The 18,818-nt window shown below is 29.6% G+C and overlaps 1 protein-coding gene across 1 annotated transcript in view; it reads right to left on the reverse strand.

The window, feature by feature from the left end:
- Positions 1–12,618, reverse strand: part of LOC143252644 (uncharacterized) — a 37,813-nt gene extending 25,195 nt beyond the window's left edge. Inside the window, exons 1-6 of the mRNA XM_076505105.1 lie at positions 12,558–12,618; positions 10,800–10,864; positions 7,057–7,219; positions 2,635–2,736; positions 1,454–1,599; positions 906–1,030 (exon numbers count right to left, since the gene is read on the reverse strand). Of these exons, the coding sequence (XP_076361220.1) occupies positions 906–1,030; positions 1,454–1,599; positions 2,635–2,736; positions 7,057–7,184 (501 nt within the window). The 5' untranslated portion in view covers positions 7,185–7,219; positions 10,800–10,864; positions 12,558–12,618. The remainder of the gene's footprint in view (positions 1–905; positions 1,031–1,453; positions 1,600–2,634; positions 2,737–7,056; positions 7,220–10,799; positions 10,865–12,557) is intronic.
- Between the last annotated feature and the right edge of the window lie 6,200 nt (positions 12,619–18,818).

Genomic DNA, 18,818 nt, shown 5'->3' on the forward strand with positions numbered 1-18,818 from the left:
AATGATTTGTGATGGATTAGAGGCACTTGTGTACAGTTTTTGACCTTAAATATACTGAATCCAAATTTTATTTACATCCATTTGTTGGCCAGCATATTAGTTGAAATAGCTAATGTATCAGTGTTCCATTCATGTAATGTCCCCAGACCAATCACATTTATCATATATATAATGTCTTTCATATAATCCCAGAAGAAAAAATGCAGGAGTGGTGTCTGGTGATTACGTAAGCCAAGGGATTGGCCAGTTGTGGCCATGCCACCAGAAAGTTTTTAACTGACAAGTTAAATTGGACGATGCACCATCTTAATGGCAGTGAACATTTATCTGTATGTATTCTACTTGTGGCAAAACATAAATTCACAGCATGTCTAGACAACTTGTTTGTGTTTGGTGTTCTCAGCAAAGAAAAACAAGGGCCTATCATTCATCACAGAGATGCAACATCAGACATTCATTTGCAAGCTGCCTAACTTGGGTTAACTTACACCCCTATATCCTGCAGTTATAACTGTTGACTTGTCCAGAAATGTGAAGTGTAACAACTTTATCCAAAAACAAAACATTTTCAAGAAAGTGTTCTTGGCATTACTTTTATATACATACAAACACAGACATCAATGTAAATGCATTGTACACTGTAAACTTTGGTAACTACAATTCCATTCTGCACCACAAGATGAAGTGTATAAAACCATGTGGCAGCAAAGAAGACTGAAATAAAGCAGTTATCTACAGATTTCAGAATTTAAGAAACAACTTACTTTTTAGGCAGATATGTTATTCTTCAGATGACTGAATTTTATAAATGGGTAATTAATTCTGTACAAAGGTATATGTGAACAATAAAGTAATGCTTGGAAAACCAAAAACAGCCATCAGTAAAAAACGTTTTAAAAACAAACCTTTCTTTCTTTTTCCAACCTCTGTAGGTCTTCTAAAGATAACTGTTTTGGAGTATCTACATCCCATATACTGTTGCCTGTTTGTAACGGTGGAACTCCTAGAGGCCATGTTCCTGGGAGTGATGCTATAGATGAAAATCAAAACATTTTTATTTTCAGCCTTAAAAAACATGATAATAAATAAATAAATAAAAACACTGATTAACTGTGCATACCATACACAATTACTTTTATTCAGCTCTACTATTGCCAGTTGCAGTAAATATAAAAGTAACCATTAAAAGAACCTATAAAAAAAATAAATGTAAAAATACACACTTATACACAATTAATACTTGCTTTTACAGCATTCCAAATATTCTTTATAGAATTTCCTTTAAAAAAAAAAATCATTCACAAGCTGGCTGCAACATTTATTCTTTCTACACACTTATCCTATTTTAAAAGAAGCAATACAAAATTAACATATGAACATGAATATTGTAAGACTGCAATTTGAACCTGGATAACCCCATAGAAAAAAACAGAAATGATTGTTGAGCCCTTACAGTTTGGTGTGGTAGCAAGACCCCAAAATGGTGATCCATCAGGTTTTATCACTGGGTTAATTCCCAATCCTAGGAGTGGCATCTGAAGAGATGAAAGTGGACCCAAAAGATGGGGAGCATCAACAATTCCTCCTGCAGGAGTTGGCCTGAGGAAAGTTTAGAAGAATGAAAAATGGTGACTGAAAATTATATCAAAGTACAAAAGGCAGTAACTATCAAGGAAGTGGGCAGCAGGAGGTTCTCACCCTCCCCACCCCAGCCATGAAGGACATAATATGCACACATTGCACAAAACTTTTAGATTTTAGGGCAGTCAGCACCTAACTTCAACTCTTATATTTTACTTTTCCTTATTACTAGTATTAAACTAGTACATGACTATCACTTATAATGACTAAATGGAGTAACAAGTTACAACATGTAGTTCATTGTTTCAGTATAAATATAAACCACAGCAGTTATTTAACTTTTAAATTTTGAAATAGAAGTAACTAGTATATACTTAATATATATATATATTCAATAAAATAAACAAAATTAGCTGTCAGAATATATCCTCCATGAAAAAGACAGTGTTAATTCCAACAAGTACAAAAACAAATTACAAAAAAAAAAGCAGCAATCAACTTCATTTTAACAAAAAGGCCATGTTTAATGTACTCATTGAGCTTTTCAAGTTAAAGCTAGTTTTATCTAACAAGTACGAGTTAAAACTTTTCCCGAACATAAAATTTTTAGGTTTTAGCAAAGGAAAATAAATACATAGGATTTTAGTGAAGGGAAATAAACTTGTTATGATACAAGAAAGCATACCAAACTAAAAAATCAGGAAATGTGAAATATACATAAACAGTACAAACATTGGTTCTACATTCTATGTTCACTTTTTTCAAATGCAAATTCTTATCAATGAACCAAATGTATAGTTACCAATACAGTAATGATTCAGACAGATACCAAATGGCAGATACTACTGAAAAACTAACAATTATTATTAAAGAACATTATAAACAGTTAAATATAATGTTAACAAACAAACCATTACTACAAGTTCCAATTACTTTAATCTCTCCTACAGAGCATTCTAACAAATAAAGACTTGAAATGTCACTTTTGAAAGAAAAAAAAATTCAAAAAGCATACATTCTAGAATTACAAATTCTATATTTTATTTTTCAAACCTTGAAAGCTGCTGGGCTAGAAGCTGTTGTACTAGTATCTGTTGTTGCTGAGGATTAAGGTTGTTGAAGTCTTCACGCTGTTTTAACTGAGTGATAAGGTGACTGCACAAGAATAATAAATAATTTCTTTGAGTATAGTTCGGAGAAAATGCTTTTTTTTAGTAACTCTTCTAAAATTGTTCTATGAAATTGGAATGCATGTTAATGCAATATTTTGTAACATGCCTTCTGTTCATAATCATAATGAATGGCAATAACTAACTTCCTTATATTGTTCTAAATCATTATAATGTAATAAACATTATTTAATGTGTTTAAAAAAATGTGGATATTTTTATGATGTTTTAAACCTAAGTAATTAAGTCATTTGTATGGTTTTAAAACTTAAAAATATCAATCGTAAACACATTTTCTATTTTTTTAAATAGAAGAATTGGAAAGGGATAATGAGAGTTTAATTTATTCTAGTTGAATATTTATATTTTTAATTTAAACTATGCTATTTTTGAATTTGGAAAAATTTTAAAATAATTTGAATGTCAAATTAGATATCAAGTTTAATGAGAAATATAAAAACAGCATTTTAAATGAAAATATATAAAATATAACAAATGGGTTACTTTAACAACTTATAATCTATATTTACAATTTCTGAACAAGTACTTACAGAAAATAGTGACTTAAGAGCAACATCTAGTATTTTTGGTATAAATATGCTTTTTATGCAATTAAGTACACAGTTCATTTAAAAAAAAACTTCCATAACATTTGATATTGTAACAGTATTGAACAGAAAAAAAAAACAGTGACAGACATGTTCTACATCCAATATAATACTACAGGTATTCCTTGATTTACAAAGGGGATTCTTTTTTGGAGAATGTAACATATAACAAAAAACAAAACAAAAAAACAGAAAACAGAAAAATTAGGAGATGCATTCTTGACCAAGAACTACACTATGTTTCATTACACCCATTTTTATATTCAGCATTATTGTCTGAGAAGAAAGTTCTGCTGGGGCAACAATTAAGTCTGAGGAAAGTCTTTTATCAGACTCTTGAGGCTGATAAAAAAAAACACAAATCACAGTGTTAGACACAGGATGGAGAACAAATGCTGACTGATGTTCATATGCTATGCAAGATCTTTGTGTAGAGAGTTCTTTTAAATTAGTAAGCATATATTAATGAAATTTTGTATATTATCAGTACACATTACAAAGCTTTTGTAAGCCAAATATTTTATTTATTTATTCTATTTTAAGAATTTATAACTAATGTTTTTCTCATGTCTTTTTTTCCTTTTGGAATGTCAGTTACTCAACATGTAAAGTAATTTTGATTTTAAACTTCAAAATACTTTTTTGCATCTGAAAGTTTTTAAATTCTATATGTAAAATCTTTATAACCTGCAAATGTTTTTTCAGAGAAAAATACTGTTATTCTTACTATTGTATCACTGTAAAGATTTGGTCAATTTGATTGACCTTGTAACCACTATAAAAATGAGTAAATATTATTAGTTTATAATTTGTAGTCATTCTAAAATGATAACACAAAAACATAAATGGTTAGTATACATAACTTAAATCTCATAATATACAAGGTGTTCACAAAGTCCTTGTGCAGTTTTAATTTTTAATAACTTTACTTCTATACAAGATATAAACAATCTATAAAAAAAATTAAAAGGGAATTTATTCAAAATTTAAATAAAATTATTAATGATTCATTTGTTCTAATTTAATTCTTATTTTCCAGGTAATAAACTCTTTACTACATTAAATGAGTTCAAATGAAAAGATCAATTGTGTTCTCTAACTAGCTAAGCTGAAGTCTACATCAGCTTTCAGAAGAAAATTTAGATTTCATTGCAACAAGGAAATGCCTCACAGAAATGTAATTCAAAACTGGATGAAAAAATAAGGAATTGGTTCCACTGATGATAAGCCACGAAATGGAAGACAGAGTAAATAATGAGACTGTGTTGTCTTTTGAGCAGGCTTTTACAAATAGTCCACAAAAATCAGTAAGGCAGGCTTAATTGGAATTACATATACCTAAAACAACAGTTCACAAAATTCTCAAAACAAAATTACTTAAGTGAGCACACATGATTCACATCCACCAACTGTTGTTGTAAGAAGGCTACCATGCAAGATTAGCTTTCTGCTATCATTTTATTCATGCTGTTGAAAATGCCTGACTTTTGGAAAAAATTCCTTTTTTATTTTACAGATTGTTTATATCTTATATAGAAGTGAAGTTAAAGATTCAAACTGTACAAGGACTTTATGCACACTCTGCATTTATTTTTTTTATTATATTCACTTTCCAACCTTGTTTGGCTAACATTACAGAAGTTACAGTGATGCACTACATGTGCAATCATTACTGTATCTAATAATATAAAACTATAGTCTTTACAATGTGGCCTACTTGATTGTGTTTTAGTGGACTAGTATTTTGTACCATACAGTTATATTTCTGTTATATATATATATATATATGCACATGCACACACACACATTATTACTATTTACAAGTAAGCAATGAAACTTACTTTTCTTAAAACATAGCACAGTAAACAAAGTATAGTGAATAATTACCACTTCTGATTACAAGCTTTGTACTCATTTGCTGCTTGCCTTAGGTTATTAAGCTTTATCAAATTTTGCAGGTGGAGGATGTGAAACAAAATCATAAATTACTCTAGTAATACCATAGGATTTCACTATAATTTATCAAACTTAGTAACTAAGCTGTATTTGGGTCTAAAAAATATGAAATTTTGAGATCACTAAAAGTCTAACCTTTCTATTTGAAATTTGAGATGAAACAAGAGAATTTACCATGAAAATTATTTGCAAAGATTCTGAGAACCATGTCGGTTCTAAATGGTTAAATGTAAATTTCACTCTGAGTACCAACATTATTCCTGTCGGAAAATTAATGACTAGCTTGAATAGATTTGTAACTTCTCTTATCGGAGTTAGAAAGCCAGAAAAGTTTTGATTATGGGAATTTGTATCCTTTTTGCATGTTATTGGTCCACATTGTTTGATGCATTATTTAAATAATTATCAAGTGCAATACTATGATCAGTAAAGGGTTGACTCTCTTAGCCAATTGAGAAAAAGAAAAGAAGAAAGAAGGCTGGTTAAGTATTTTATTTCTTGTTTTTCATGTTTATTCTTCACATATAATTGTAAAAGTAACTCAAATGTAAAAATTTAGATCTTTTTAGATTAATTACGATTAGATTAAGATAAATATATTTCATGAAACATACATGTAAGCTTCCAGCTTGTAGTAGCAGCTCAAGGGTAACGTAGTTCAATAATGTAACATGAGCAGCACATGCTCAGAGTGATTTACAGTTTAAAATAGCATGGACACAGTGGGAAGAGCAATGAAAATATAAAATTTAATTATAAATAGAAGTATACTCTATTAAACTTAGAGCTACTTATGATAAACAAATGTAATTTCATGTTATGCTTTTAAGTCATTCTAGAAAGAACGGGTAATTTTGATTTATTTTGAATTTTTTGGTGGTTATGAGATTGATCAAATTGACTGATCCCTTTTTGAAAATAACAGCTAAACTATGAAGTGTTACTGATAAAAAAAAAGACGTTTAAAATGCATTTAAGAGGTTTTAGGGATTACAAAAAATAATTTGAGATTTTTGAGATTAGGAAAAGTATTTTGAATTTTAACAAGAAAATTATTCTTAACATAGACTATTCAAAACAAATACTAAATATTTCATAGACAACTATTTTGTTTTACTAAAACACTTAACTAAAAATTATCATTTTATTGTATGTGAAAGACTTGTAATATTAACTGAAAGAATGCCAAATGCAGTGAAGTTATACACAGTATATTTAAAGTTAAAAGTATTAAATCTAAAATGGCTTTAAAATGAGTACAAAGAGGTCATGTGGTCAGTTATACAGACTAAGCACATACTGAGAGAGTTAAGAAGTTAACTAATGTATGATACTAAAGTTTGAATTATCTACAATTTGATACCAAACTTATTGACACATATTCATAAATTGGTAATTCAATAAAATTTTGAATGCAAGTCCAGAAATATGATAGTATGGCCTTCAAGCTGTATCAGTAGGATTAACAAGGACAACAGTTTCATCAGAAGCAAACATTTCTTACAACTTATGTAAATTTTGTTATAGTGAAAAATTCAAAAGCAAATTGAAAATCATGCCTGTAAACTAGTTTATTTTATGTTATGTTCTAGCAAGAAATGTTAAAAATAACATTCATAAATCAAGCAATACCTGCGTAAAATTTGTAATAAATAAATTTATGAAGATTTAATTTTAATAAGCAACTTATGGAGAAACTAAAATCAAGCTTTGTAAAATAACAAAATGCAAAATGATTTTACCTTTGTAGTACGCTCTGTTGAAGCTGATGTTGGAGAAGTTGAGTTTGTAATAGCCTTAACTTTTGTTCTTGGTCTGTAGGTTGAGTTATGAGAGGGTGGACTCCACCCTGAGGCAAGGTGGTTGTCATCGGAATGGTTAAGGGTATGGTTAGGGTGGGCCAGCCTGCAAAATTAAGATGCAGATTTTTATACCATAGGAATAACTGTATTGTACTTCATTATTATTAGTAAGTACTGACTACCAGTCTCTATGAAATATAAGGAATCTCTATTCAAAATAATTAACACTGCTATTCTTTGATTAAAGTTAGATTAATACACTTTTCATCCTATAAAATTCCTGAATTGGCTGATGCAAAACAACAAATGCTCTTTACTATATAATACTTTGATGCATGTTTCATAACACAGTATCCAACAATTTAAATTATTTCATACATTTTATCTCATAAATTCATGTCTCATAATAAAAAATAATGAACACTAACTTTTCTCTAACATAAAATTCTTGAGTCAATAGGTGCACATCTCATAATACAAAATATCTAAAAATGGACATTTTTAATAGTTTTAAACCCATGAAACACTAAGCTGAGCATTGCATTTTTCATCACTAAGTTAATTGATACAAAAACCTATATTTCTGCTCTTTCACTTTGCTAAATTTTCAAAATATATTCCTAACACACTGCATTATTATTAAAAGAAAATCTTTTTTTAAAATTTATTATGTTGCCATATAAGGCTTATATTTAGGGTTTTCTTTTTATTACTCATATCTTCAATCCTTGTTTTACTGCAAATTAGTTCAAAGTAAGAATTACTATCTTTTCTTCTTGAATTCTAGCATTTTTCTATCCTCTCCCCACACTTGCAAAATGAATGATTTCTTTTGTTCATAACAGCTATTACAACTCTTACATTATATAACTTCAAATTATACTGTAAATCAGTGTCAACCAATTACAGAAGGCAGGGAAAGTTGGATCAAAATAATAATTAAAAAAAGAGAGAGAGTAAGAAAACAATGTTCATGTTTTTAAAATTCATTATCTTACATATTGGAATTTAAAATGGATTAGGGATATTAAAATATATCATTCAAATGAATTTAATCTGATTCCAGTCCTTAAGATACTGGCTGAAATGAGACCAGTTTCATTTAGCCTTTAAGGTTAAACCCTATTTTAAACTCAGAAATTTAACTGAGCAGCCTAATTTTATTGAGCATGTCATTTAAATTACAGAGGTCAGCTTCCAGCATGTATACTGGGTAAATGTGTGCACACAACATCCCTGTTTATGAGCATTCATTTTTCCAGCAATGATGTGCGAGATGTGATATAATGTTATTTACACTACAAAGAGGTAGAAGAATGATTAATGAAATAAAACACTAAATCTCTACACAAGTATTTTATTTGATAATGCTTTTTTGTACCAGGAGTAAAAGGGAAAATTATGCTTTATTACCTTTTAATGCCATGTTTAGTGTGTGAACTGTCTTTAAATGAGGCTTACAAGAATGAGGTGTAATTGTATATGTTGATATAAACATATTTCAAATAATTATAAGTAAAATATTTTCAAGCATGTAATAATTTGAAGAATATTTTGAACTGAAAATACATTAGTATTTATTTGTACAAGTACTTGATACAGGTATTATACTGTCAATAACAAACTTTAAAACATTTATCATGTATTTTCTGTAAAACATAGCTCGCAGAGATCATACAATCACTATGTCTCTGTGTAAAACATAGTTCGCAGAGATCATACAATCACTATGTCTCTGTGTAAAACATAGCTCAGAGAGATCATACAATCACTGTCTCTGTGTAAAACATAGCTCACAGAGATCATACAATCACTGTCTCTGTGTAAAACATAGCTCACAGAGATCATACAATCACTGTCTCTGTGTAAAACATAGCTCGCAGAGATCATACAATCACTATGTCTCTGTGTAAAACATAGCTCGCAGAGATCATACAATCACTATGTCTCTGTGTAAAACATAGCTCGCAGAGATCATACAATCACTATGTCTCTGTGTAAAACATAGCTCGCAGAGATCATACAATCACTATGTCTCTGTGTAAAACATAGCTCGCAGAGATCATACAATCACTATGTCTCTGTGTAAAACATAGCTCGCAGAGATCATACAATCACTATGTCTCTGTGTAAAACATAGCTCACAGAGATCATACAATCACTATGTCTCTGTGTAAAACATAGCTCGCAGAGATCATACAATCACTATGTCTCTGTGTAAAACATAGCTCGCAGAGATCATACAATCACTATGTCTCTGTGTAAAACATAGCTTGCAGAGATCATACAATCACTATGTCTCTGTGTAAAACATAGCTCACAGAGATCATACAATCACTATGTCTCTGTGTAAAACATAGCTCACAGAGATCATACAATCACTACGTCTCTGTGTAAAACATAGCTCGCAGAGATCATACAATCACTACGTCTCTGTGTAAAACATAGCTCGCAGAGATCATACAATCACTACGTCTCTGTGTAAAACATAGCTCGCAGAGATCATACAATCACTACGTCTCTGTGTAAAACATAGCTCGCAGAGATCATACAATCACTGTCTCTGTGTAAAACATAGCTCGCAGAGATCATACAATCACTGTCTCTGTGTAAAACATAGCTCGCAGAGATCATACAATCACTATGTCTCTGTGTAAAACATAGCTCGCAGAGATCATACAATCACTATGTCTCTGTGTAAAACATAGCTCGCAGAGATCATACAATCACTATGTCTCTGTGTAAAACATAGCTCACAGAGATCATACAATCACTATGTCTCTGTGTAAAACATAGCTCACAGAGATCATACAATCACTATGTCTCTGTGTAAAACATAGCTCACAGAGATCATACAATCACTATGTCTCTGTGTTTCCTTGTTTTTTTTGGTCCCCCAACCACTCTTTCTTCAAGCTATTATGAACAGAGATATTAATTTGAAGGTGACAGTTTTAAGATAAAATATTTTCCTTTCAGTTCATTAATGTCCTTCTCACATCTTTTAAATGCCAAATAATAACTAGGATTTACTTCTAACATCTATGGATATTTGCCTACACTTGCTTAGGAGAGAAAATAAATAGATTAGTCTCTTGCTTGACTAAATAATGTTATTATTCCAAACAATATACAATAGTATCAAATCCTTATTGTGCATTTTAAAGATGTTCTCTTTTCAACTTGAAAGTATTTTAACATAATATTTTAAAACATACATTTAAAAATTTGTTTACAAAATGAACAACTGACTGGCTCCAAGTACAACAGCTTAATTACTAAACATTAATTTTATTAAAGCATTTTTATAAATAATAGTAAAGGCTTTTTCAGCAGAATAAAAGTAATATATTTTAATACAATTATTAGAAATAAATTTAGCATTTCTTTTTCACTTAGCTTTAAAATTACTAAATCAACTGACAATATTTGTTTAGAAAAAAAATCTCAATAACTAAATTAGAAAAATCAACATTTCTAGAAAACTGACCTTAAAAACACCTTGTTTAATCTTATCACAGATTAACTGTCTCTAGAGTTCTTAAATTTAATGATGAGAACTATTTTTAGAAAAGAAGAGTTTGGAGATGGCATGAATGAATAAAGGAAGAAAATTTTATTACAATAAAGTTTTTTCATTACTCATTCAGGTAGTTTCCAAATTTTTTATACTAATTCCTTACCCTGAGAGGAGGTGGATTAGGTCCTGAACTAAACGGAACTCTATTCCAACTCTTGATAAGTTCACCTAGATGATTAAAAATATTGTTTTGCTTGACCAGAGTGAGCATTATCTACATGTAATAATTATTTTATGTCATGCATGTATTTCAGAATCTCATGGATGAACTTACATGCAAGTAACAAATTTATGAATGCACTACATCTATTGAAAGATACAGAATTCACAAATGATATACGATTTAATTTCTGTAGTGCATACTGCTGTACAGAGGACATTTTAAAACTAGAAAGAAATTATCTTATAATGCCGAATTATTAGTTTATTTAATTACACAGCTTCTCTAGGAGCATCCCTAAAATACAAACAAAAACTATTTTAACCAGTTTTTAAATCTTAAAAATTATTAATAACTTAATACTTTTAATTTGTTAGACAACTAAGTTGCTGTTTTATCCAAGAATGTTTTAATACAGTTCAAATTAATATACTAGACAAAACATTATTCCACTAAAATTAGCAGAATTAATGACAATGATGTTCAAATTTAAATTCCATAGGAACAAATGTTTTAATGAGATCCTATTCTACTTTGTATATGGTTTTAAATCTTTACTATCTAAATTTGAAATGTGTGATATACATTTCTTGTCCCTATAATGCATTAAATAAGTGACATTTTTCAATGAAATATGTGTTTGATCAATTCAATGTGCAATTATTAAAACAAAAAGCAGTAATTTTAACCCCAGTTTATGAATACATATCTAATCTATATTTAGTTTTTTAATTTTAAATCACTGAAAGTAAAATTAATAAAATATTTAAAGAAAAAATGATAACTGTAGTACATTTTCATTTTTTGAGTTTTGAAATCTAAATTATTTCCTGCTACTTTAGCTATAATTTCTAGTTTCTGGTTAATCACCATCAATTCACCAAAATCTACAAAAAAATTTTCCTAGTTTTCACCTGTTCAGTGCCGTAGACAAGATAACTCGTCCAAGCCGATCCATTAATTTTAACCCCAGTTTATGAATACATGTCTAATCTATATTTAGTTTTTTAATTTTAAATGACTGAAAGTAAAATTAATAAAATATTTAAAGAAAAAAGTATAACTGTAGTATATTTTCCTTTTTTTAGTTTTGAAATCTAAATTATTTCCTGCTACTTTAGCTATAATTTCTAGTTTCTGGTTAATCACCATCAATTCACCAAAATCTACAAAAAAAATTTTCCTAGTTTTAACCTGCTCAGTGCCGTAGACAAGATAACTCGTCCAAGCCGATCGGTAACACAGTGCCGTAGACGAGATAACTCGTCCAAGCAAATCGGTAACACAGTGCCGTAGACAAGATAACTCGTCCAAGCAACTCGGTAACACAGTGCCAAGGATAAGATAATTCGTTTTCAATATTACCTAACTTCAATGCTAGATGTCAGCACCATACATGCATTTGACCTACTTAAAAATTACTCAATTTTGCAGAAACAAACCCGGCATAGGAGCTGCCGTAGCAGTTGAAATATTTGTCAGTCAACAGGTTAAAGTCCCCTCTTCTTGTTTTTAAGGACAGCTACAGTTCATTTTTATTATCCTCCTTCTTCCCTCATAAAACTTCACATGAAAACACCAGAAAATTGGCTAACAAAGGAAATGTAACAAAAATATTTTAAGTCAAAATATAAAATAAATATTTAAGAATTTTACAACGCTTATTGCCAAATTACTAACTGCTTTTGCATTGTAACTCACCTAGCTGAGCAAACCTTTCATCACATCCTCGCCTCACCATCAAAGCCATACTAAAGTAGCCCATTCTGAACCATTCTAGCATTTCTGGAGAGGTGAAAGGACCTGTAACAAAAATAAAACATTACAAATACACTAGCTCAGAAAAAGCAAACTGAAGAACCTTAATAATAATGAAGATATGAACCAGACAATGTAAATAATTTTTGTACGTTGAACACAAATCAAAGTATGTAATTCAAACACTAGCAAGTTTATCATTCAGCCTTTCTTGAAAGCCTTTTAATTTACATACACAAAAATAGCAAAATTGTTACCACTAAAACAAAAACAGCACTTCTGAGTCTTAATATAGCACACTGCAATAAAACAGAGCATTAGTTTAGTAATATTTAATACAAACAATTTTTCAAAAACTTTTCTGTGAAACAAGTGATCTATTTTCCTTGTGAACAGTTTACACATAATAACATTTGCAATTTGGGCTTAAAATCAAAGTTTTTAATATATAGGGACTACTATATCACTTCCACAAAATTTAATTTTAACATCTTGTTATAAAGTAATGCACTGGTCATTTTATATAACAGCCTAGACTTTTACTTAATTAATGAAGAAGTAAGATAAAATCCAACAAAATCAAAAGGTTTTGCACAGATATCCTGTGGGTATCATTTTTATTATACCATTCTTTCATAAGATACACTTTTTTTTAAAAATTAAAACAATATTGAAGAAACACATACCTTGAATTCGTCCCTGGGGATCTCTGTAGAACCATTTATAAGCATCTTCATGATGTGATGGAAAAATTGCTGTTTTATCTACTGCATCTTCCTGTATCAGAAATCACAATGAAATAAACTCCTCAAACTTTAAATAAAAAATCAATTAATGATTCTTCTTGTTACTTTAGAACAGTAATTAGAGCATTAGCTAACAAACTTTTAGCAAATCCATGTGGCCTACATTCATAGACTGCTTTATCAAATAATTCATATGCTTGAGTAATTCTCATAACCTGATATTAAAATAGCAATGAAGAAGTCTTTTCCAATATATTAAAATATTTTTGTTTGGCAAATTCAAATCAACCATAAGTAAATGTAATTATTAAGCTTAACTCATTCCTTTGTACAATCACATACAAGCAGTTTATATCTGTAAATAACTAGGAAAGAAGGAAAACAAAATATATAGTACTTTTGAAGTAAACAGTCTTTCTACACAAAACTGATTGGATTGTTTAATATAGCAAATGTTTTACATTGTTAGTTTAACATATGTACTTTGGACTAACCTAAATCTCCTAAACTGGCCAAATTCTATGAGGCATTATTAGAATTATAGTAAAAAATACCATTAATGGCAAGGACATCCAACTGATGAAACACTGCATTCTGATATTTATAATTACAAATGTAGGAAAAACATTTAATTAGCTCTAATGACTTTCATTTGATTTTTATTCACTGTAAACACATAATTTGCTCTGATGTGAAGTTAATTTATTAGAAAAACAATCCTTTTGTTCATACACAAGTAAATTTAAAAAATAACAAAAGCCCTTAAGTATTAGGATTTAATAAATGACTCAATTTAAATAAAGTTAATATAGTTTTTCAAAAACCAATCACTTTTTAAAACTTTCTCTTTAGTAAAGTATCATGTTAGAAGACAAAGAAAAAAGTACAAAATTTGTTTGTTTTTTGTTTGTTTTGGAATTTCACGCAAAGCCACACAAGGGCTATCTCTGCTAGCCATCCCTAATTTAGCAGTGTAGGAGTAGAAAAAAAGGCAGCTAATCATCACCACCCACCACAAACTCTTTGGCTACTCTTTTACCAACAAATATTGGGATTGACCATCATGTTAGAATGCCCCCACGGCTAAAAGAGCAAACATGTTTAGTGTGATGGGGATTCGAACCCGTGACCCTTGGATTACGAGTTGAATACCTTAACCCACCTGGCCATGCCGGGCTCCAGAGTATATAAATACAAAAATTTAAAGTATAATGAAAATAAAATGAAATTTAAATTTCAACAAAGGAATATCTTCCTATTTTGTCCAGAGGTCTAACATTCACACTTTTCACTAAATTAAGAGAAAAAGTAAAGCAAAAACGTTTTTTGAGTATTAACTAAAATAAAACTTATGAAAATTATACAAAGTGACAAAAACAGTACTTGGACTGCCCTAGGCACACAAATTTCTAGCCCCAAACAATTATGCCATATCAAGGCTTGACACAAACTTTATAGACTTATTCTGTACATCAAATAAATATTTTCACATGCCTAAGTTTAATTGTGCATCTGCCATACATATCCTGATTTCCTTTGTTGTATTATATCATAATAATTTTAAATAATGGAAACAGTACTTCAATTATTGTAAATAAAGAATTTAACACGTTCCATAATGTCTAAAATAGAAGAAAAATAAGCTAGTTGTTTTGACATGCATTTATTTGGAATTAATATTCTAATCATTGCATAAATTGTTTGGAAACAAAACATTTACACAACACCATAGATTACATGTATCTCAAAGTCTCATCTGAAACCTGCAATTACAATAACTAAGTATTATTAAATGTCATTTTAAACAACATAACAATAAAATATATTTTGCTTGAAAATCAATGATTTATAATATTAGATGATGGAAAAACAAAGACATGGTTTGGGTTGTTTAATTAATTTTCACAGTTTTTAACTAAAGTTTTATGTTAACAATAATCTCCTAATATTAAAGAATATTAAAGTCTGAAACTTTTTCTTTTCACTTTTACACTCAGAAAGCTGAGAGTTTAGAACCACTTTTACTTTTCAAATACTAAAATAAAAAATATATCTTATTTTCCATAAAGAATTCAGAACCATACAGCATCACCTAATTTCAAATATACAGGACTACAAAATCCTGTACGATAAGTATTAAAATGACATCATAATGAGAAATTTAAATGCTGATATTTTAGAGCACAACTATAAGGTACTAATAATTGATAAACTAGAGAACACTAGTAAGGTCTTCTAAAGACAAAACCAGAAAAACAGATATTAAAACAGAGAATTTATTGGAAGTTCCAACATATGGCATTCCTCTTTTTGTCCAACCAATATTCTTTAATCCTTCATTAATTTATGTTCCATGTTTGTTTACAAACTCCTCCAACAGTTCAGAAGCAAGCAGGGCTAGGCTATACTGATAGGCAAATTTGAGATGGTTTATGGTATACACTTTATATATATATTGTGTAGCATCCCCTTCCCTCAACAAAGAAAGCTTAAACATACTAAAAAAAGTCACAGAGGAATGGGTGCAGTCTAGAGGGAGGTTTGCAGAGTTACCACTTTAGAATCTGATATTCAATCTTGTGTTTCTGGCCCTCTTTTGGAATCCTGAGAGTGCCATTTTTGAAACTGTTTATATTTCACCAACAAGCCAAAGGGATAACATTTGGCACACATAATCAAGCACTATGTTAGGGTGTATAAACCCATACTCCATTTGAGAAGCTACAGAAGTAATTTGGGTAATGCAGAAGTTTGATTGGTGCACTGGAACCTCAGTGAGATATGAAGACACTTTGAGACCCACAGCAATGTTTTGGTATTTTTTACTAATAATATGAAATCATCCCATACCTAAATCTATAAAATCCTTAAAGAATCATAAGGGAGAATTATCCTTACACTATCTGTATGATCTTCTGAACAACTTCGATAATTATGAAAATCCCTTTAGTTCCAGTGCATAAAAATGATCACAAAAATATTTTACACATTAACCCTATGTTAACGATGTCAGTCTACTAATATATGTCCACATTTATTTTGTGTACTTTCCTAAAAGTTGGTAAGATTTTATTAAACATGAAGTATGTTGTACACATATTTAATAATTAATTAAATATAATAAAAACTTGCTCGAATTTACAAAGTCAATTTGACTCAGACTCTGACTAGCTTTGGTGAAAAGCAATTTTCATGTTAAGAAAAAAATATTGTTTTTTCATCTTAGAGTTTTCATATTACATGCCATCTAATGGCACAGCAGCATGTCTACAGACTTACAGTGCCAGAAACCAGGTTTCAATACCTATGGTGAGCAGAACATAGGTACTCCATTATGTAGATTTGTGCTTAATAACAAACAATAACATATTTCATTTTACATACTCTCTAGAAACCTCCTAAATAAATGTCAAGTTTTATTTCAATGAAACTTTTTCTCTTATTCTCTTTACCTAACACAATTGTAGCAAAACCATATGAACAGAAAGCTGAAAAACAAAATAAAAAATGCATTGTTTTGTAGAATGATGCAAATAATATATTTACAATTATTTTTCCTAAGAGCTTTAGGTCTCTAATGTTCACAAATGTTTTCATTTAATCTTATTGTTCTATTGCTCTTTGAACCTTGTCTAAAAACTGCTAAACTAGCAAAATAATTCATATACACGCACACCTTATAGAGAAATTTTCTTTGTTTTCATTAAAGTTTGCTTATATAACCTAATAAATTTCTCATTTTTAAAATATTACTTTTACAACAATAAGTAAAAATATTTAAAAAAACAAGAAATTTAGTTCTTAAATGTGAGCTCACTTTTCAATGTCTTGTCCAAACCTAACCCTGCTTTCTGATAATTGTTGTTAGTATATAAAAATTATTAGAAAAATCAAATGTGTAATTTAAAACACTAAATATTAACACACAACACAAAGACAAATGGCCTATAATTTGACTGACTTCCTAATTAAGTTTTAAGTGCATTTAAGTAATTTCTTTACCTAGAAGAGGTGAATTCAGCAATAGTAATAAGGAACCTATAGGCCAAATATCTCAGAAACTGTTGTCCAAATGAACTAGTCTTAATGAGAAATCAATGAATTGAAATATTCTCTTACCATTAATATTTTGAAAGACAAAATGTGATAAAAGGGCATCACATTTAGGTTTGACATTCTAGTTGATATCTCAAAAGTGAGGATACTGGTGGCTATAAATTCATATAATGTCTTTGTAACATCTATATTCTAAGTACATCACTTAGGCTAAATTCAAGACAATACAGGAGTAGAAAGGAAATCTAAATTGGGCAATTCAGAGTAAAAGATTTTGTGACTCGAAAGATGAATATGTTAAGTGACGTTGAGAATTTACTTAAATATTTCCTTTCAAAAGTAAGAAATGAAAAGCTCTATAACATTAAACTTTGATTTAAGTTCTATTTTTATGCCAAGAATATTGATCAAATTCAGTGATAAATCTGTTTAATTAAATTTTGAACATAACTCTTAAAAGGCCAAGACATGCACACTTTGACCCCATCCATGCATATCACAGTTGAACAGAAACATGAAACAAGTCTCACACAGATGATGTCACAACATATTCCATTTTGACAAAATGGTGTATTCATACTAATACACTGTAACTTACTCAGGAGACGTTATTGTAAGTCTGATTATCAGACAAAAGCCTGAGACATACATCCAAGTTCTGATGTCAAATGAAAGGTAGATCAAAGGAAAATGAAATAGTTAACACAGATGAAATTTTCTTAATGCATTCAATGCAGCATTACTTATTGACAGTAGCAAACTAAAACCAATCTATCATATCAATTAGAGTTAAAGCTTGTACATATTTGTTATTTAAGATAGTAAAGAATTTTGCATCAGAAATACAAGTTGTTGAACACATATTCTACCATCTAAGCAAAGCTATAAGAAAATAATTAGTTTCATTTAAATGAACATACACTTTATTGCAAGAAGTCCAATCCATGAAAGTCAGACACTCATAAATCAATAAGTTGAAGTTACAATGCCACAAACATTATTCCACTTTTGTTTTGGTGAACTTGTAACAATATAAAATGAATAATTGTGTAGAATGAGATAAAACATATTAACTACCTCTTTTTTCTTTAAAGAAAAACTAGCTACAAGCTATCCTGGGGGTTGATTCACTAAGTGGTTAAAGGCATACAATAACTAGTTATATGCAGATTATAACTATTACAAAAAGGAAGATCCAATACAGGTAATGTATGCAAATCAAAAGATATTAGTATGTCAATATATTTATGGAGGGTTTGTGATTACTAGTACTTTATTACAAATAGATAATGGATCTAGAAAAAAACATGTACATTAATTTGCATAAAATACAGATAGTGGCAGGGCAACTTCATTACAGGAACATGCAGACACATATTAGCAACACTGAACATGGTCATCC

The sequence above is a fragment of the Tachypleus tridentatus genome, chromosome 1 (genome assembly GCF_004210375.1).
Source record: "Tachypleus tridentatus isolate NWPU-2018 chromosome 1, ASM421037v1, whole genome shotgun sequence".
Lineage (NCBI taxonomy): Eukaryota > Metazoa > Arthropoda > Merostomata > Xiphosura > Limulidae > Tachypleus > Tachypleus tridentatus.